We start from the raw sequence: 21,678 nt of genomic DNA on the forward strand, positions 1-21,678 counted from the left end.
TGTGATTAAAATCAGGCCCTCAAAATGTTTAATTCGCATAATTACTGATGGTATTAGAAACCCGCATACCACCAGCCTACCAGCTCCAGCCACGTACTAGTCTTCTTCTATATCGTTCCCTCACTGCTGAGGATCGCGACCACATGTGACGTTCTTCCACTTTGTTCGATCATGGGTGGCATGGACCGCATGGTACAGACTACCACCAAGTGCTTCTCTTACTAGATCTGACCATCTGGCTGGTGTTCTACCCACGACGCGCTTGCCCTCTATACGAAGGAGACCGCATGAAGTCTCCGAAAAAGCTCATAACACGTTCCCGGCAGATGAAAGAGAGCCTTTTTCGGATGCTTAGCATCCCTTCCAATGGACTCGTTAGTTCTCATGGCAGTCCACGGTATTCGTAGCATCCTCCGCCACACCCACATTTCAAAGGCATCAATCTCTTTGATATCGCGGCTTTTCATTCTGATTTTGTACTATACATACTGTAGTGACATTGACATTGTGATATCCACGGATTTCGGTAATCATTTAATACTAGTTATACCAACCGGAGTTCGATCATCCGTCTATGCAATACAAATATACGTACTCTTTACCTTCAGTATACCTACATTTAACATTGTTAATTATACGAATCTAGATAAATTATCATTTATTAAGTTGCCAAAACTTTGAAATTTTATAAAAACCAAACTTTTCTTAACATATTACTAAATATTAATTGGTTGAAACTGGAATTAAAAAGAGCAAATTCAAGAGTAAAATATGTATTCAGCTTCTATATCGGGGCTGTGACATATTCCTCTTAAAAAGAGACTTAAACAGGTATAGTAAACAGAACAGTATCAGCTCGTCAGTCTTCAAGCTATGCCTTTATACTCTATTGAGTATGTTACAACTTTTGTGTCATGAGGCCAACGACATTGTTATCTAATAGGTAAACAATCCAAACTAAAGACACTCTCTATATTACGCGATACAGATTTAGCGACTCCGTGATAATTGTACCAACAAACATTGAACACATAACAACTATGTGTATGATGTTCTTTTTTGCTTTGATGGGTGGAGGAGCTCACAGCCCACCTGGTGTTAAGTGGTTACTGGAGCCCGAGGACATCTCCAACGTAAATGCGCCACCCACCTTGAGATATAAGTTCTAAGATCTCAGTATAGTTACAACGGCTGCCCCACCCTTCAAACTGAAACGCATTACTGCTTCACGGCAGAAATAGGCAGGGCGGTGGTACCTACCCGCGCGGACTCACAAGAGGTTCTACCACCAGTAAAAGTTCTTTTGAAAGTGTTCTTTTGAAAAGTAAACGGTAGGCAGCGGCTTGGCTCTGCCCCTGGCATTGCTGAAGTCCATGGGCGACGGTAACCACTTACCATCAGGTGGGTATACTCGTCTGCCTATACCGCAACAAAAAAAAAGGTATTTCTGGCAATTTAAATTTGGTTTTAAAATGCATAACTCTAAATTATTCGTTCTCTACACTGCCAGAATTCAACCCGATACAATTCTGGATCGTTGTTGTCTCTGTTAGGGGAGTGCAGAAATGACCATAAGGCATCCCCTTCTATCCGAGCAAGAAATCGTTCCCAACGGTATTCCGACTTTTTTATCAAGCCTATGAGGCTAATTGGCTCGGACTAGCAGGGTGGATAAGCATATAATCTCACATCCTCCTCCTCCTACAGCTCCTGTAGCTATCTGTTCCATCAGCTTACATTAGTAGGCTAAAGATCGAATATAATCTTGAATATTCTATTTTACTATTTGGTAGGGCTTAAAGTAGTAAACCAATTAGCATCTATTAGTTGTAGGGCATATGGCGAGCCCCGCAACTAAGGGTACCATGTTCGTGCCAATTTCTGCCGCAAAGTAATGGTGCATTCCGGCTTTAAAGATAGGGCTGTAAGTTAGCGGTAAAAGCACATTACTGATAAGAACCTAAATTGATATCATTTCCGTTTAAATTTGGATTGGGATTCAACTAACGTTGGTAAATATTCACACTGTTTCAGATACAGGCACTCTTTACAGATCATCTGTATTATACTTCTTATCTTGTTTACACAGAGCAGTTTTGTACAGCTGTTGAGCATTACCTTAGGTTCTTGAAATCTGTACATTATCCTTAAAAACATTTTCATAACTTCGTGCTAAAGCTATAAATAATTTAGTATAGAAAATTGTACATTATCATAAAAATAATACGTCTAGCTTAATAACACAGATCGTCACCTTTCATTAGCCACACCTTCGTAGAATTATAGCTTAAAAACGTGAGGCGTACAATTTATGTGACACCCTTAGTGTACCTTGTCATTAACAGAAATATCCTACTAATAGGGCTCCTTCGCACGACCTTTCATTCGACAGCTTCCTGATTTTAGTCATAAGATACTATAGTACCATATAGTACCATATTCTCAAAAATATTACGTATTCCTTTAGAATAACAAATCGTAGTTATGTTTAAGATAACGATTCAATTCAAACTATAACCTTAGTTAAGCTAGATTTAAATAACAATTAAAACTACTTTCACGGTTTAAACATAAGCTTTTTATTGCCATTATATTATTTCCAGCCTTTCGAATACAGTTTTTCTGGTAACGGACGACTAAGGTGCTATTCACTGACATTCGAATATTGTGCTAATTATTGCCTACTTTTCTATAGGCCTACTATAAAAATATTTCTAGCCTTTTACATTTCATTTCACACATAAATAACTAATAGTACCTTTAGGTATGACAGTTTGTTTAACTTGTGTTTTCATTTCACGGTAAGCACATTACATATATCGTCTTTTCGCATTAAAAGTGTACAATTTCCAAAAATATTCGAAATTGAGCTAATCATTTGGTATCAGTATTTTTCACATAAATACTGTCAAAAGAGCGTAGTTTAGTTACAGTTTTTTTTTTAGTTTACCTATGTTTTGACTACTAGTAACAAAACTAATACATAATTTTATCTTACTTTAAAATACAGATAATGTAACTGATAAAAAAGAAAATGCTGCAAAGATGATTAATATTAAAAAAAGACGTGTGGCACTCGGGGACTGCCGCGGTAAAGCTATTGCAAAGCATTTTTTATCATCTTATGCAATTACAATTAGACAATAATAATTTAATATTAAAACAATAATAAAAAGAAGACCACGCTATATTTATAAACATTAACAAAAGCAAAACATTAACTGTCCCCTTCACACTCATAAGCTAGACCGCGTGAAAGAGAGATGGGCAGACTTTTCATGATGCTCATGCTATGCGACGTCACGCCGCGCGCTTATTCACAAACGCTACACCAACGCAACGTGTGAATGTGTTGAACGCGAGCTACATAGTAGATGTAGTGGGGAGTCAGGTTATTTTCGTTATGGAATTTCTTGATTCAGTCGCCGCGCTCAACGCCCGCGATAGAAGCTATGCAATAGCTTAAAATATCACATGTTAAGCGTTTAAAACACTCATCTGTAAAATTAGTAAGTTTTAAGATTATACAGTTTTAATGCGAGAAGACGATATGTACATCCCTGATTTAAATCTTTAGAACAGTCACAAACTTGTAAATCAATTGCAGCGCTTCCACATACGTGTTCATGTTGACAGAAATCATTCCTAGAGCTATTATCTCCACGGGTTTCTGTGCCTGTCTCAGCATCACATGCACCAGCTTCTTTTCAGCTACACCAAAATGCTCCCATCCACAACAGTATATCGCATCAATGAATTTCTCAGACGCGTTAATCACGTTTTGGCCCAGAAAACAATACAAGAAAAATGCGAAAAAGCAATAACCTATGATATGTAAGAAGGATGGCCACTCGTGAATCGGCAAACACAAAAGCACCAATATGCTCATAGCGTTCGAAATAAAATTTATGCCTAAAGGTACGCTGTACAATAACCGAAGCTCGTACACTATTTGCAAAAGTAAAGAGTGACGATTAATTAACGAACGCAATGATTCTCTTATCATTTTTCTGTGATCCGCCAAATTTACTAAGTCAGTCAGTTTTGTCATGTCTTCTGCTAGTACAAGGAACATGACAGCAGTGTGAGCTGCTAGCACTAAAAATAGTGCAGCGAAACTCATCATGACTGTAGTAGATATGAATTCGTGTATTAATACAATGATTAAACAAATTTCCGAGTTCGGTGAACTGGACAAAGGTTCTAAGCCTGAAAATAATGAATAGAATATTTATTAGTAATACCTCTTATGTTATAAGCTTTAAAACTATATTGATATTTGCAGCCGTAGCTGGTGTATGAAAATTTTTTTTTTATTTTTTTATGTCTTAGATGGGTGGACGAGCTCACAGCCCACCTGGTGTTAAGTGGTTACTGGAGCCCATGGACATCTACAACGTAAATGCGCCACCCACCTTGAGATATAAGTTCTAAGATCTCAGTATAGTTACAACGGCTGCCCCACCCTTCAAACCGAAACGCATTACTGCTTTACGGCAGAAATAGGCAGGGCGGTGGTACCTACCCGCGCGGACTCACAAGAGGTCCTACCACCAGTGATTACGCAAATTATAATTTTGCGGGTTTGATTTTTATTACACGATGTTATTCCTTCACCATGGAAGTCAATCGTGAACATTTGTTGAGTACGTATTTCATTAGAAAAATTGGTACCCGCCTGCGGGATTCGAACACCGTTGCATCGCTTCAACACGAATGCACCGGACGTCTTATCCGTTAGGCCACAACGACTTCTTTTTCATGTGATGGTAAGCTATATCTGTCACTAATATCTATGAGCAATTTGATGGGCAAAAGGAAACAACAGCCTGAGATACACCCCGTTAAAATTCCTTCATTACCCTTTTTCAGACTTTTCCTTCATTTTATATTAATGAAGCTTTGTATTGGATAAAATATCTGTACCAACCTACGTATTGATATAAATTGATTTAAAACATTTTATTATTGTTCTAAGTTTTAAAGATTCTGTGGGTTTTCAAGTTAAATTTAAGTAACACTGCCTCGTAGTTTAGTGGTGGGATCATCTACCTTCACGGCAGTATAGAGAACAAACAGCATAATGATGTACAGTACCCGGCAATAAATATTGCACATCGATATTTAGAAAGAGACAGTCGTCTAATTTTGTTTTTGTTGTAGAGCGTTACTTGTGTGCGGCGAAACCCCAACGATTCGGTATGTATGGAGACCAAATGTCAATTAGGTGATGTGCGACAGTTAAAACGCTCTACGAAGCAAACATTAACCGTCTCTTTCTCGCAGTCGATTTGCAATATTTATCGCTAGGTACTGTATTTAATGTGTTGACATTATTCTAATTCACTCTAAGCACCTATGTTTTTTTTATGTTTTACTTGAATCTTTATTCAAGATTGCTAAATCACTCACCTACACAAGGAGCTAGAGAATAATCTTCCAACAGATCGTAATTACGAAATAGAAACATAAAATATATTTCCATGAAATAAAATAAAACGTAAGACGCTAGTAGCAGATGAGTTACAATTTTGAAAACCCGTCTGTACTTCGCCAGCGCGTGCTCTGACTCACAAGACAAATCTTCAATCAAATGAATCTTCTTAAGTACTGTGTTCAATAAAGATCTATAAAAAAAACATTATAATAAAAATGTGATTACCAACCAAAAACTTGACGATCTAGAGTTTTTTGTATTATATAATCAAGTTTTGTATGTTGATTATCAATTTTTACAAAAAATCTACAACATCTATCTATCCAAAACATGTATCTAATAAGCTTTATATTAACATAAAATATAAATTATATTTATTTATCTTTAAATCACGTACCTAGTAGTCCTACTACTAATACAATTTAGAAATAATCAATAATTACATACATACACAAACAGTTTATAATTGTATTATAAAATTTGTGTAATATTAAACAGGAAGGGTTGTGGTAGGCCGTCTTTTGAGCCCGCACTCTTAAATACCACCCTACTGATTTCTCGAGAACTCGTTTCAGAAGGTGGGTAGCGGCATTTATGCGCTGTTGATGTCCATGGTCTGCAGTATCGTCGTGAGCACGATCACTGTTTTTCGCAATATTAAAACAAACAACAAATGTATTAATTTAACACAAACTTACCTTTTTGAGAGAAACCACCAACTGTTGTTAACGATGACGAGAATCAAAGACAAATTTAAATAGCTCTTCATCAAACCGCTCATTGTGTCAACATGTTTCCACAGGTAAACAAAAATTCCGATCCCAAATACGTAGACCAGTAGAAGAATGTAAATTGTCCAGAAGAATACTGAAAAATACGCAAAAAAAAAGATATCTCTTAAAGTTATAAAGAATAAGTCTCGAAACACTAAGGAGACTGAATCAAATTCTTTTCCATTAAATATGTGTGTCTTTAAACATTAATGATTTATAATTTAGAGTTCAAATTAGTCGAAATAAAACACCACATTAAAAGATAAAGCCTTGAAATGATCTTGTCTATTCTAAAAGCTTATTGAACCCATAGACATGTGATAGCTGCTGCTCACCCTAAAACATAAGATTGAAGTCTTCAGTAGCCCACGGTACAGCTGTCTGCCAATGAGTGTATTGCGGCAAAAATACGAAAGAAAATACGAACCACCCACTTTATCTGCTCTCAAATTAAATCCCATTAGACGCGGTAATAAATTCACGATCCACAAAGAACCATTTAAACTATAATCTTTGAAATGTTTCTGAATATCAATAATTTGTTGTTTAATTTTCAGAAAACACATGGTTTTTAAGAAAACCTCACTTTATTCTATTATTTTAACAAAACACCTACAACCTCCCAAAATTTCTGTTGTAATGAACACTTATGAAGACTGACGGCTACTTAAATATTTATAATATGTTTCAAGTCAAATTTATTAGTTACTACAAAGAAAATTATAATTTAAAATAAGTGAAGAAGGCATCTTTCAGCTTAAAAGTATCCTGTTTAAAATGTAATCTAAAACAATGGTAATTTATAATCAATAATAAGTTATTTGGTACTCGGTAAAAATATTGAGTATTTAAGAAAACTCTAATGGTGAAATAGCTGCTGAAAAATGCAACGCAATACTTAACTTTTTTTTTTATTGCTTAGATGAGTGGACGAGTCACAGCCCACCTAGTGTTAGCTAGTTACTAGAGCCCCTAGACATCTACAACGTAAATGCGCCACCCACCTTGAGGTATAAGTTCTAAGGTCTCAAGTGTAGTTACAACGGCTGCTCCACCCTTCAAGCCGAAACGCATTACTGCTTCACGGCAGAAATAGGCAGGGAAGTGGTATCCACCCTGCGGACTCACAAGAGGTCCTACCACTAGTAAGAAACTCTTCAAGAACAAAGATGACACACAGTTATAGGAGATACAGAACAATTATAGAGAATAAAACTCATGTCACATAATAATAAAAGGGGAATAAAGTTCACAGCTTAAAACTTTGGGAGAAAGTGAGAGCGAGAAGAATGAGAGAGGAGAGTGAGGTATCACAGAACCACTTCGGGTTGATGCCGGGACGCAGTATCACGGACGCCATTTTTGTAATTAGCGGATTGTGCGAAAAATACCGCCGTGCACGTAAAAACTTCTGCATGGTGTTGGGCGACGAAAGTAAGGCATAAAAGAGGAGTACCTACATGTGGCAGAGATGCGAGTGTTGAGATGAATATATAGAGTGACAAAGAATGAACATGATAAGGAATAAGTATATCAGAAGAAGTATGAAAGTGATTGATAAATTAAAGAGGGGGTGCTTAGCGTGGTATGGACATGTGATGCATAAAGAGGAGACCCATGTGACTAGGAGATGTATGGAAATGATAGTCCAAGGTGGAGGGTGAAGAGGATGACCGAAGAACACATGAATGGAGTGCATGGATGACGATATGAGAGAAAGAGGAGTGGGTGTTGAGATGACGGCTGATAGAGGAGAATGAAAAAGAATATTTCGCATAAATACGGGCAAATCTATTGTTGTAGTCAATTTTTCTTCGATTCTGAGAAAAGTCTGATTTTGAGTTACAACAGTACCGTATTATCAGTGCTATATAATATATGAAGTAACAAGTGATTAAAATATTTAGATTAATATTAGAAGGAGAGAAATATGTCGGACGTGTTATTTTCTGCCGTAGAAATAAGAATTAACTACTTAAAGCACTAGTGCTGCGATCTCTTAGAAAGTTTTGAAAACTCTGTCTGGAAAATAAGTGATTCTGATTTTAGTTATCTCGCTTTCCCAAAGATGGCGTTAGTAGTGATGAAAATGAATTCGACATAAATGTGGCTTTTGAGTATAAAATTAATATTATTGATTAATACTTTAATTGAATCTTAAAATGTGAAGAGATCAGCTCGTTTATTGCTACCGATGACAAACAAGCCATGATCCACATGATCGTTAGTGTTCAGTTACTTATCATCGGTAATCCCACGGCACAATAATTTAACCCATCGCTACAGAGGGAATCCACAACTTGCGAATAAGAACATATCATGGCACAACAGAAACAAGGTTACAGTTGATTCCAGGCCGCATTGTATAATGTAATGGTAAAGATGAAATGATGGATTCATCTCAAATAGTTCCACAAAGTGGAAGCGCTTGGAACATATAACACTACCAAACACAGATAGTAACAAAGTCTTCTCCTACACAGAAAAAAAGGATGACTGGTGGTCTATGGGCCTTTCCAGTTTCACCGGAACAGGTGGTGCAAACAAGCATAAAAATCTCATTCCTTCTTCTTTTTGTTTGTAACGTTACGAAAACCACACACACAAAATTTCGCCTACTGAGTTTCTCGCTAGATCTTCTCAGTGGGTCGCGATTCCGATCTGGTGGTAGATTCTGCGAAGCACTGGTCTTACTAGGGTTAGTAAATTCTTTTCGGTTTACCCCTAAAGTGACCTATCCATCCGGGCATAACTGGAATAGACTCTTAGGCCTCTTAGGCCTCTTAGGCCTTTCCTCAAATAGGAAAAAAATCAACATTGAATAAACCATTCTATCGAACCGTTATATTCTATTATTATTTTTGTTTCTAGGATATACGGAGGAACACGGTGCAACGAGGCGGAGGGACCTAGAATATATTAAAATACATACTCTTATTTTTCCACTTTTTATTTTAAGCAACAATCAACGAATTCGCGAACATCCATAATTCAAATCCAACGGAACAATAACGTACTGATCACAAAACAACAACAAATATACATTCTTAATTTCAGAAACATTTTATTTTCACAATAATTTAATTTTATACTACAATATTACAAACATGACTAATTGTTTATCTTCTAATGTGTAAATAATGTGTATATTAATAATCTAATTTTAGTCTCACAAGGAATGTAAAGCTTCTAGTTCAAACGACGCTATACGCCGAGATAGCTCGGCAAGGCTCGGGTCAGCTATGTTCATCACTAGCACTACGCACTCTCCTAATGAAGTCTTCGACTCTTTTGTAAGGAATATTATCTGGACTGTTCTCTATGACATAAGGGCCGGTCTCGCTGAGCCTAGCATCGGGTGTGACACACCCGCTTGAACTATCATTAGTTTTCTTCAGAAACGGTTCTATATCATTGACTACAGGTACTGAAGGTGTCACCGCTCTATTTTTCTCCGCGAGACTGTTCTCCATTTCCTTTTGACGGAGCCACACAGGTGAATCTGTGTACATACGGGGACGCTCTCTCAAAGCGTTACACCTTTCCAAAGCCGGTCTCGACATAGGCACCGGCGGTCTGTAAGCAGCCGGCATCGGCACTCCGTGTCCTATCATTGTGCATATCAGACCTTTCAGGGCAGCACGAAAATCTTTAAGATGATACGCATACAACAACGGATTGATGGCGGAATTAAGATGAGAGAAGATAATACAAAAATACGTAAGAGGGTTCGGAATGTCCAGCTCTGGCATGAATGCTTTGACAGCGTTGATCGTATACAGCGGCATCCAGCATAGTATAAAGAAAAAAACGATGACCGCAAGGTTTTGAGTAGCTTTTACTTCGCGTTTCTGCGCCGCCCCAAGCACACGGAGCATGGTTCCACCGCCGGCGATGCGTCCGTGCCCGCCCTCGACAGTCATTACCTGGCTCAGCTAGAAAAAAAATTTAGTACAACAATAAAGTTTATATTTCATTTGAGGCATGTTCACAGTAATACAAAGGAATATTGATTGATTGATGTCTTTGGTTTTTTTATCGAATCGAAATTCACTGGTGGTAGTACCTCTTGTGAGTACGCATGGGTAGGTACCACCACCCTGCCTATTTCTGCCATGAAGCAGTAATGCGTTTCGGTTTAAAGGGTGGGGTAGCCGTTGTAACTATACTTGAGATCTTAGAACTTAAATCTCAAGATGGGTGGCGCATTTACGTCGTAGATATCTATGGTCTCCAGTAATCACTTAACATCAGGTGGGCTGTGAGATCGTCAACCTATTTAGCAATAAAAAGAAAAGAAAAAAAAAACAAATAAATCTATACTAATATATAAATCTACAGTGGTTTTTTATGGATGTTCCGTTATAACTACTGAACCATGCATCCGATTGACTTGAAACTTGGTATCCGTATAGAAAATAAATGTACTTAATGGATAGTCCAATATTTATATCAGTGTAGAACTCCCTAATAATAATGACAATAAATAATAATGTTAATTTTGAAATGCCCAGCGAAGCTGGCGAATACGGCTAATAACGAAAATTTCTATCGAAAATTTTACATTTTTAAAATTCAGATACCGTTACATACAAATATTAATATTTCAACGGACCTGCTTAACAACCACTCGGTAGATGTGGGCATAGAAAGCGGCTAACAAGACGCTCGGAGTCACGATTGTCGCAAAATAGAGGAACAGCAAATAATTGTAGTCCATGACGTCTACGAAATAGCATCCCGGAGCCGAGTCCACTACTGCGTGCCAACCAAACAAAGGTAGTAGTCCAACTACGGCGCCAGCTACCCAGCAAACAGAGATTATTCCTGTAAAGAAAAAAAAGAAACGATTTGACACACATTCTAATCCATAGAACAGATAATTTCATGAATAACCATTATTTAGAGAGAAAGACAGAGAGAAGAGAGAGAGAGAGAGAGAACACAAATTAAACCAAAACCACAATTAATATTCAAAAAGCAGATACATTTGTGCAATAGGCGGTTTTATCGCTAAAAGCGACCTCTTCCAGACAGCCGTTACATTTACAGAAATTCTGGAAAATATGAAAATATAGCAGGTTTGTTGCGGTGTACTTTTTTTTTTTATGATTGAAACTTTACTGGTGGCCCGAAGGCCTTTCCAGTTTCACCAGGACAGGCGGGCGAGCAAAGGCTCAGCCAAGAGGGGTGGGATTTGCTAACAACTGCCCGAGCGCCTCCGAAGGAGACCTAACAACTCAAGAGCAATTGTTTCGCGAATGAATCTACTACCGGATCGGAATCGCGACCCGCTGAGAAGATCCGGCGAGAAACTCAGCGGGCTGATGCATAGGTTAGGTTGCACGTCGACCTCTTTGTCGAGTTCGACGAGTACGGTTACCGGGGTCCCTAAGCCTGCCCCTAGTATTAGAACTGAAGGCATCTAATGCAAAGGTTATTGAATCTGATGGATCCGTAAGGACGTGTCTAGGGCGTCGACGGTGACTGGCTCCTGCATGATCAGGATTCGGGGAGTAGTCAGCGGCGGCAACGATAAGGCGATTATCATGACGCCTAGCCTTATCGAAGTATCGTTCCGACGCTGACTTCATGTATTTCCGAATTGATTCGAGGCCCAGGTCGTCGTGTAGGTCAACGTTCCTCACGAACCACGGAGCCCCGACAGCTAACCTGCAAAAGCGGGATTGTAGGGATTGGAGGGTGTCTATGTGTATGCGGGCCGCGTGAGCGAACACCACACTCGCGTAAGTCATGACGGGCCTTATGCAAGTTTTGTAAAGTGTCACCTTGTTCCGAAGGGACATTTTACTCCGCTTACAGATCATGGGGTAGAGTCTACCGAGAATAAACGCGGCACGGTCACGGACTGATTTTATATGCGGGCGGAATGTCATCGATGCATCCAGGGTAACGCCCAGGTACTTGACCTTCCTGGCCCAGGGTATGGGTTGTCTAAAGAGAGTAATCGGGGGTGTGAGATTCCTCCTCCTAATCCGGGAGGAAATCCGTGTGGAGCTTCCCCTCCGAAATAGCACCGCAGTACTTTTCGATGGGGTGATGTCTATGCGCCATTTTCGGAACCACTGTCCTAGGGCTAGGGCTGCGCTCTGAAGCTTCTTCGCGATTAGGGACTTATTTCTACTAGAATAGTAAACAGTCGTGTCGTCGGCGAATAAAGCTAAATGGGTCGGCGGCGACCGGGGAATATCGTTGACGAATAAGCTAAATAGGAGGGGTGAGAGGACAGAGCCTTGCGGGACTCCAGCTGTGAGAGGTCGTGGGGAGGAGCGGGTTCCCTCGACTCGATATCGAAAAGAGCGGTTCGACAAGAAGTCCCGTATGATGAGCACGAGACTATCCGGCACGCCCATGTTGAATAGTTTGAAAATCAAACCATTGTGCCAGACTTTGTCGAACGCTTTTGCGACGTCGAAGAAGAGAGCTCCCGTGTATAACGGTTTTGGTCGATTAAGCCCCACAAGAATGTGCTCCGTGAGGCGGTGCACCTGTTGAACGCATGAGTGATTTGTACGGAATCCGAATTGTTCATCGATGAGAATGCCCTTGGATGAGACGAAGTCTCTGAGGCGTTTGTAGAGCAGACGCTCATACAGTTTGCCTAGAGACATGAGGAGGCTAATCGGGCGGTAGCTCATCGGATGATTTTTTGGTTTACCGGGTTTATGTATGCCGATAACGTCCGCTTCTTTCCACACCGCGGGAAAGATACAGTTCGCCATAGCGGCATTGAAAATAGATGCCAACATCACGATGAGTTGGACGGATAGAAGTTTAATAACGCGGTTAGATATACCGTCGGAACCGGGAGCCTTGCGAGGACGTAGGTCTTTGATCAAGTCTTTAACTTCTATCGGGGTGACGGGTGGTAACGCATCCGATGGTGGCAAGGAGGCTCTGCGTTCTACCTCACTGTCTACTAATTCTACATGAACAGGGTCCACGGATTGAGTGCTCGGCGTGCACTGGGTTTGCAATGTATCGGCCAGCAGCTCTGCTTTTTCGTCATCATCGAACGCCGCGAGTCGGCCTGAGGGGCCTACGAGGGGGGGCATAGTTACTACCGTATCCGATTTGAGAGTACGAGCTAAGCGGTAGTAAGACCTTTGGGAGGGCGCGAGTCCTTCTAAGAAATGAGATCATCTGGCATCTCGGACTTCGGCGATGCGAGACTTTACGTCGCGTTGTAGGGCACGCATTCGAATACGATTTTCCGCGGTAGGATACCTGTCGTAGGCGCGTATCGAGGCGTTCTTAGCTCTAAGGAGTTCCCTAATATCGTCGGACAATTTGAAGCGGTGAAGGAAGTCCTCCGCTACAACTTGTTTCGATGACCTATCTAATGTCGAGGTGATGTGTGACGTTAAGATGTCTATGGCTTCAGCGGTATCCTGAGGAGACGGGATAGAGTCCGGGTTAAACGGGAGCGATGGTGGATCAGATTCAGCCAGGCTGATGCCCAGCGTGTGCCAATCCACCACAGTCCTCGTGACGGGAACGGAATCGGGAGCGCGACCGAGCTTCATAACGACGGGACGGTGGTCTGAATCTAACTCTGAAACTACTTCGATCGAGTGTAAGCGCAGACTTACGTTTTTTAATAACGCTATGTCGAGTATATCCGGGCGATGCGCGATGTTTAGCGGGTAGTGAGTCGGGGTTAGCGGAGCGACGATATCGAAGGCTAGATCATCGACTAACGCGTCAAGCCGCCTGCCATTCGGGGTTGTGGTGTGTGCGGTGTATTATAGACAATACATTATTATAGAAAATATATACATACAATAAACAGATATAAACAGATATTTACTGACTTTCCAAGCAAAGCCACTTTAAGAGCATGCGGCGATATCGTAGCCTTTTAAGTAATAAGTCATTTTCATTGTACATTTAGAGATTTAGACTATGTTTTGCCGGTCATCGTTCTCGTCGAACCCGTCGCTTACGACGAAGGGCTCGACGAGTAAATTAACCCTCAGACACAGCCCACTGAGTTTCTCGCCGGATCTTCTCAGTGGGTCGCGTTTCCGATCCGGTGGTAGATTCTGCGGAGCACGGCTCTTGCTAGGGTTCGTGTTAGCAACGTCGTCAGGTTTGAGCCCCGTGAGCTCACCTACTAGTTAAGATTACGCTGATATGGCTCTCAAGGCTCTCAGCTAAGGTAGGAAAAAAAAAAAAAAACTATGTTTTGTTATTGCCATCCTTAATAAAAGAACATAAGATTTATTGAATGGTACGAGTAGTTGCAGCCGCTAATGAGGGTCAACGATTCGTGTTATGTTAATAATTCTCTTCATAATTATTATTTCTAAGCATTTCAATATATTTTTTATTGCTTAAGTGAGTGAACGATTTGAGATTGCCAACCAGGTGGACGGACATTATCAAGGAGGCCGCAAACACCAGCGTCCCGGGCGCCATTAAGCAGGCCGAATGCAGGCAACATTGGAGGAAGCTGGTGCAAAAACTGGACCAAGGTGACGACCCTCAGTAATGAGGAAACGGCAAAGAAGAAGAAGAAGAGTGAACGAGCTAACGGCCCACCATGTGTTAAGTGGTAACCGGAGCCCATAGACATCTACAACGTAAATGCCGCCTCCCACCTTGAGATATGAGTTCTTATGTCTGAGTTTTCAAAGAGCAATAAATTTATTAATTAATGTTTTAATACAGCGATACTCTAAAAATTTTTGTTATCAATATTAAATTAAACAAAAATAAAAAAATTCAGGTCACATTCGAATCGCAATCATAATAAAAGATACATAATATGTTATTCTACAAATACATATATATGTCTAGGAAGGAACATATTAAAACGTTCTAATCAAAAGGAAAACTACAATATAATATTTAAAATTAACTTTAATAATATTGTTTATAATGCTATTAACGGTACATGAAACAATGAGTATTATGATCTAATTATGAGTCCTTAAATTTAACTTAGGTATATTATGAAAAGAGAAATAAAGACAAATGTTTTTTTTAATTCTAATTAAGAACAATATTTTCGCAATGATGATAATAATAGCACGAAGAAACACGTCAATAACATTGATATTGTTTTTGAAGTAGATTAAGAGTCGGTGTTTAGTTCGGTTCACATTAATTATGTTTGTCGTATATCACATGTATTTTTGCCTTTTTAGTGGTCGTTAATATTATGAGATAACTCGGCTACGGTGATAAAAACCAGATAGAATACTAGTAGATGTCTCTTTTCAATTAGCATCTTATGGTACATGGTTCTGCTGTATTATCGGTAACATGCTTAAGCAGCAATAAACATAGCCATCCACCACGGTGGCTTCGACAACCAGGACTTCAGCTTCTCTTTTTGTGGTAGAATAACCGTTTCTTTCTTTGGTTCTGGCATCCTGGCGTATTTCACTAGAACATCGCAATCAATTTTGTTCGTGTAAGTGACTTTCGAGTGTATTTCTACAAAGCATTCCATTTTAGATGAGTTTATCGGTGGCCCGTTGACGGCCAATGGGTCTACTGCATTCGTTACAGTGGTCGTGTTGCACACCGTCACATTCCATTTTACTGAGCTTTGAGAAGACGAATTGTTTGACACAGTCGAGCTCCCGTTTATACCTTGTGAAATATTTGCTTTTGAATAGACCGTGGAATTGTCGCTTGCGGTCATATTGTTTTTGGTTACATTAAAACTATTCACGGTTGCATTTGTTAACGTAACGTTTTGTGACACTGTTAAATTCTTAGGATTCCCTTCTATCGTTACATTTGACGGATTGGCACTTACAATAGTCGAAGTATTCGTTGTGCAAACGGTCACATTAGTGGTTTTAACTTCACGACTTCCCTGTGTAAACGTAGACACTATCTCACAGGGCACTTTTAAAGATTGCACGTTGCCATTTTCTTTCACTTTCAAAACACACGTAGTTTCATCTTTAACGTAATTGTTTGTAACGTAAGTGTTTCCAGTTGTGCCATAATATCTGTTTCGATAATAATGATCATTGTAGTAATGCTCCTGGTAATGATGGCTATGCGAGCGGCCCATGTTATACAGAGCTAGGCCAGTTAGCAAATCTCGGTAAGGGCTATCAGAATTACGATATTCATGAACATAAACATACTGTGGAGACGTATAATATGAGCGATGAGGGATATATGTAGCGTGCGAACCATAGTTGTTGTAGCCATGTGAAGACCCATACGTTGGAGTATGGGAACTATGTGAGATGTAGCTGGGTTTGTATCCAGAGCCCGATGAGGTATAACTTGGCTTACTTCCAGATCCTGACAATCCAGATATTGATGAAGGATAACTAGGTTTACTTCCCGAGCCTGAAGAACCGAACCATGATGAGGAATAGCTTGGTTTACTTCCAGATCCTGACAATCCTGATCCAGACGAAGGATAGCTCGGCCTACTTCCAGATCCTGATAATCCCGATATTGACGAGGGATAGCTTGGTTTGCTTACAGACCCTGATAGTCCAGATCCTGATGACGGATAGCTCGGCTTACTTCCAGACCCTGATAATCCCGATATTGACGAAGGATAACTCGGCTTACTTCCAGAACCTGACAATCCCGATATTGACGAAGGATAGCTCGGTTTACTTCCGGATCCTGACAATCCTGATCCAGATGAAGGATAGCTCGGCTTACTACCTGAACTTGATCCAAACCATGATAAACTTCCAAACCCTGGTAACGAAGAACTCGAAGATGAATAGCTCGGCTTACTTCCGGAACTGCTCGAGTACGACGGTGAGTAACTATGACTCCCAGAACTGCTGGAGTACGACGGTGAGTAACTATGACTCCCAGAACTGCTGGAGTACGACGGTGAGTAACTATGACTCCCATAACTATTCGAAGATGGCTTATAACTTGACCTTGAGCCATAACTCTTTCCATAGGATGAGGAACTCCTTCCACTACCACCGGATCTACGACATTGCACAATATATGCACTAAAACACAAAACTAAGAGGCACAACAAAATAGTTCTGTTGGCCATTTTGATGGTAGATTCTACGCTACACTCTGATTCAAAGGCCCGGACTTGTTTGAGAGCACGCGTTTTAATCGTTGGTTTTATTCAAAACATCTCTGAACTAGTGTGTGTGTGTGTGTGTGTTGACGTCATGTTGGCTAATGGATACGCTGAAATACATTTACGGGGAACACATATAATGATCTCGCTCTGTTTCGCGTACGAGAGATAAGTCCGGTCCAGAGGTGAAGTAAACAACATGATACTGGCCCCGCTTCTATGTGTTTGCCGATTACGGTCTGACACGGAAAATATTGAACAATTTTTTTGGACACACACTTCGAATTCGTGCGCTGTAAGCTCGCGAAATTAATTTTATTGAACTCAACAAAAAACTATTCCGATAAAAGGTCACAAACATTACATTGGTTCTGACAGAATATCAAAATCTATATTTGAGAGTAGAAACTTATTTAAAGCGCTGCACAGTAAATTAACGGCATTTTTTTTTATTGCTTAGATGGGTGGACGATCTCACAGCCCACCTGGTGTTAAGTGATTACTGGAGCCCATAGACATCTACAACGTAAATGCGCCATCCACCTCGAGATATAAGTTCTAAGGTCTCAGCACTGTTACAACGGCTGCCCTACCCTTCAAACCGAAACGCATTACTGCTTCACGACAGAAATAGGCAGGGTGGTGGTACCTACCCGCGCGGACTCACAAGAGGTCCTACCACCAGTAATAAAATTTTGATGGGCGTGGCTGGCCACTCGGTATTAAGTAGTTAGCGAAGGGCATCCACATCACAACCTGAATATCGTTACACATCAGAAGATGTTGTCAGAGAGTTGCAAATCTCAAATCTATTGTATAACGTCTGTCCCCTAATCGAACCGAAACACCCTAATTGCTTAACGGTGGTAATGAACGCGATGATGAAAGCCACTCATGAAACATCCGTCCCAGTTAATACCACATTTATATTTGTTTTATTAACGCACTTATTTTGAAGTCGTCGCGGCCTAAAGGATAAGAAGTCCGGTACATTCGTATACTCCGAGCATTTTCATATTTATCTATCTTTTAAGCCTCTGGACTTCCACAAATAATTCAAGACCAAAATTAGCTAAATCAGTCCAGCCGTTCTCGAGTTTTAGCGAGACTAACGAACAGCAATTAATTTTTATATACTTATTCACTAATAGAAGTTATGCGTTTGCAAATGTAACACTTGGTTGAAATAATATTAATATGGTATTTAAAAACTAACCTGCCTTCATAACTTTTTAAACGTGAATTAAGATATTACCATAGTAAATTACCATTCAATACGTAATTATTGTGAAAAATTGCATTAATTCATCGTGTACCTTGATTTTATGCTTAGTAAACCAATTACTTTATTACAAATAAGACTTTAGTTATTTTTATTCAATAATCGAAAGAACTAGCTCGCATTTAAATCTAAATAAAATTATACTTTGTATATTCAAACAATGGATTGTTAATGGTGATCTAATAATCATTTTCAACTTGTATACACTTCAATGGAGGCTCCGTCGTCTATTATATTACGTTTGCTTAAACGCGAACGTAACTGTCACGACAATCAGTTACAATCATGCCGCCATCGTAACTGCACCACGATTAAAATGTTACTGGTTTTTTTAATCATTCTTATTCTACCTGAGGCGTTATGCAGTGAAGCGAACAACAAACCTGTTAGGCCCTATTCGTTCCCGATACCATTCGAGCTACCGACCCGCAACGACCGCTCGGAGCAATGCTGGCTGAGAATCGAAGATCTAGAAATTACGGAGACCGTTTCGGTGTACTGTTTCATCGTTCACTCGTTCCTCCGGAGCCACATACGAAACTACAACAGTAAAAAAGTGGCCGAAGACGGCGTCGATGTGATCCTATGGATTGAAGACCCCAGGATTGCAGATGAAGAAGTTATCAGTAAGCCCCCTGAATCCATTAATGCTATAAAAGACTGGCGTGTGACCACAATACTGGATCCGATCACTCGCATGAGGCTGTATGTGACCAAGAATGCTCAATGCAAGATCATACTGTACAACAGAGAGGCTATGACAAATTATCAAGTGGATTGTGAACAAATTTTGTACTATATTAACGATAAAACAACTGGAAATGCAATTTTGAAACGTGCTAATAACTTTGTTCTTGTAACGAGTTTTTGTGTTGTTTTTTATTTATTTTTATTTCTTGAACTATAACTGTCTTTTTAATTAATAGGATACCAATCCAATTAAGTTTAACCAAAAAATAAACAGAAAATCGTGAGCTGTTGAACACTTGTTTCTAATAATTAAATCGACTCGCCCAAATATATATACAATTGTAATTTATATTTATCTAAAAGTAAGATTCGGTGTTACGCAATAAACATTTGTCATTGAACTGATAATAACTGTCAAGTAATTACAAGTACGTATCGTTTTCTGCGTGTTTTTTTTTTCTCTTGTACCAAATAATTTATTCAATTTAATATCATCAATGGCTACAACAAACGGCAATGAAGCTATTACGGTTGGCGAATGAAGGTCGCAGCGACAACAATTAGTTCCGATTCAATCGCTTTGAACTGTTTAAAGAAGCATACGAAACGACACGTTGTTACAATAAGAATTGGCAAATGGCTTTAGCAACTTGAGTCTTTTTTATTATTCGACGCATCCTATTGACTAAAACTTAAATATGTTTAGTGTACTAAGTAGGTAGTAGTGTAGTAAAGATACTTAATTGCATCTAATCGAAATTAAGACAAAGGAAAATGAGTTCAACTTAGTGCTTTCTTTGGAAAATACCTAGATTGTATTTTAAGAAAACCGTTTTTCGGACAATGATTCATTTTAATTGCTATAACTATCCCTGCGATCGAGAACTAAAATTAAACTACAAAAACGAACTATGACTTGGTTATTTTGAAAAAATAATGTCTCCCGACCGCGCGTTGCTGGAATAGTCCCTTAAGCCAAGGAATAAGTGGGGGAAAACATTTTTTTATATATAAATTTTTATATAGTTTTTTTTTTAATTATCTTATCTTTTTTTTAATAAATATTCTAATATATTATACTTAAATATTATACTTATATATATAGATTTTAATGGAAATATAAAGAAATTAAAGATTTTAATAAATCAAGAAAGTTTGGAAGAAAAACTTTCCTTCCGAAACAGATGAACTAACCAATTCGAATGTATTGACTAAATGCTTAGCAATCATTACCATAAGAAAATCTCTGCTTACTTTGGATATTTAAAAAGGGATTTTTTCATTCACTTAATGTTAAGTGAAATCAGACAACCAAAGCACCTTGAGACAATAAGGTTGAATTCTCCATTGTATTATAGAACGGCTAGGGTGCGAGCCCTTCAAACCGGAACGTGTAACTATTTTGCGGAAGGAACCAAAAGAAAATCGTGAACGAGCGCTTACTAATTTGTCAATTAATATATCATTGCCTGTCTAATGACAATTATGTCAATGACTTTATGTCAAAGTACAATATATCTTTAATTTTTTTAATACTTATTGTACACAAAAAGAAAATACAATAAAAACAGATTTAAATAATGTCTAAATACTATGTACAAAGGCGAGCTTAACTCATTCATGAGTTTTCTTCCAGCAAACCATTATCAGAGAGAAATACGATGTATAAGATGATTTGTTCGCCCTGAATATCATATTATGAAGAAATTAACAATGATTTTATATGTACATTTTTGGTTGTCAAATAAAGCGAGACTAATTCCCGCCAAAATTTACATACATTTCAGAATTGAAACATGCAATTTAAATATTATTTGTTCGGGTAAGTAAAGTATTTCGCTCATTTCGCTCGACGTCTGCACGTGTATAGCGTTTTGTTTATTTATACCCGATTCGTGATGCAAGAGAGACGATCAAAACTTGTGTCTGAAGTGGAGCACTCTCTGGGGCGAGTCTCCGAATGAGGTGAATTGAACTTGGTTCAATTCAACCCGGTTGGAAATTGAACTTGGTTCAATTCAACCCGATAAAGAAACAAGTTTGCGCGTTCACTGCGAAGAAGGACCCCTTTGTCATGGCGCCGCAATTCCAAGGAGTAGGTATCCCTGCAACCTTCCGAGAGTATCGGGATACTTGGGGTCGACATTTCGAGCGATGTCCAGTTTCGGAGTCATTTGGAAGGCAAAGCCAAGTTGGCGTCCAAAATGCTGGAAGTCCTCAACAGAGCGAAGCGGTACTTCACACCAGGACAAAGACTTTCCGCCTGGACAAAGAAGTCCGGCCTCGCATGGAGTACTACTCCCATCTCTGGGCTGGGGCTCCCAAATACCAGATTCTTCCATTTGACTCCATACAGAGGAGGGCCGTTCGGATTGTCGATAATCCCATTCTCTCAGATCGTTTGGAGCCTCTGGGTCTGTGGAGGGACTTCGGT

The 21,678-nt window shown here is 39.4% G+C and overlaps 4 protein-coding genes across 4 annotated transcripts in view; 1 reads left to right on the top strand and 3 right to left on the bottom strand.

Moving 5' to 3' along the window:
* Window positions 1-1,456: 1,456 nt before the first annotated feature.
* Or-55 (olfactory receptor 55) lies at window positions 1,457-7,075 on the bottom strand. The gene is made up of 4 exons (XM_089730231.1): window positions 6,638-7,075; window positions 6,136-6,304; window positions 5,413-5,627; window positions 1,457-4,209 (listed from the first exon to the last, which is right to left on the bottom strand). The coding sequence occupies exons 1-4, from the start codon at window positions 6,774-6,776 to the stop codon at window positions 3,566-3,568; spliced, it is 1,167 nt and encodes a 388-aa protein (XP_089586357.1). The 5' UTR covers window positions 6,777-7,075; the 3' UTR covers window positions 1,457-3,565.
* A 2,067-nt stretch (window positions 7,076-9,142) lies between these two features.
* Window positions 9,143-21,678, bottom strand: part of AdoR (Adenosine receptor) — a 60,608-nt gene continuing 48,072 nt past the window's right edge. Inside the window, exons 2-3 of the mRNA XM_089730235.1 lie at window positions 10,826-11,037; window positions 9,143-10,145 (exon numbers count right to left, since the gene is read on the bottom strand). Of these exons, the coding sequence (XP_089586361.1) occupies window positions 9,447-10,145; window positions 10,826-11,037 (911 nt within the window). The 3' untranslated portion in view covers window positions 9,143-9,446. The remainder of the gene's footprint in view (window positions 10,146-10,825; window positions 11,038-21,678) is intronic.
* LOC149502152 (uncharacterized) lies at window positions 15,079-17,294 on the bottom strand. Its single transcript, XM_089730232.1, has one exon. The coding sequence runs from the start codon at window positions 17,234-17,236 to the stop codon at window positions 15,506-15,508; it is 1,731 nt and encodes a 576-aa protein (XP_089586358.1). The 5' UTR covers window positions 17,237-17,294; the 3' UTR covers window positions 15,079-15,505.
* LOC149502153 (uncharacterized) lies at window positions 18,766-20,022 on the top strand. Its single transcript, XM_089730233.1, has one exon. It carries the CDS (start codon window positions 18,766-18,768, stop codon window positions 19,459-19,461), a length of 696 nt encoding a protein of 231 aa, XP_089586359.1. The 3' UTR covers window positions 19,462-20,022.

The sequence above is a fragment of the Bombyx mandarina genome, chromosome 10 (genome assembly GCF_030267445.1).
Source record: "Bombyx mandarina strain Sakado chromosome 10, ASM3026744v2".
NCBI lineage: Eukaryota > Metazoa > Arthropoda > Insecta > Lepidoptera > Bombycidae > Bombyx > Bombyx mandarina.

Excerpts from the sequence above, each read along its gene's own strand:
- Or-55 (XM_089730231.1), bottom strand. The coding sequence starts at position 6,776 with ATGTGTTTTCTGAAAATTAAACAACAAATTATTGATATTCAGAAACAT. Across the intron at positions 6,305-6,637 it reads GAGAGCAGATAAAGTGGGTG|TATTCTTCTGGACAATTTAC; the intron begins GTTCGTATTTTC and ends CGTATTTTTCAG. Across the intron at positions 5,628-6,135 it reads TGGTGGTTTCTCTCAAAAAG|ATCTTTATTGAACACAGTAC; the intron begins GTAAGTTTGTGT and ends TTTTTTTTATAG.
- LOC149502152 (XM_089730232.1), bottom strand. The coding sequence starts at position 17,236 with ATGGCCAACAGAACTATTTTGTTGTGCCTCTTAGTTTTGTGTTTTAGT.
- LOC149502153 (XM_089730233.1), top strand. The coding sequence starts at position 18,766 with ATGGAGGCTCCGTCGTCTATTATATTACGTTTGCTTAAACGCGAACGT.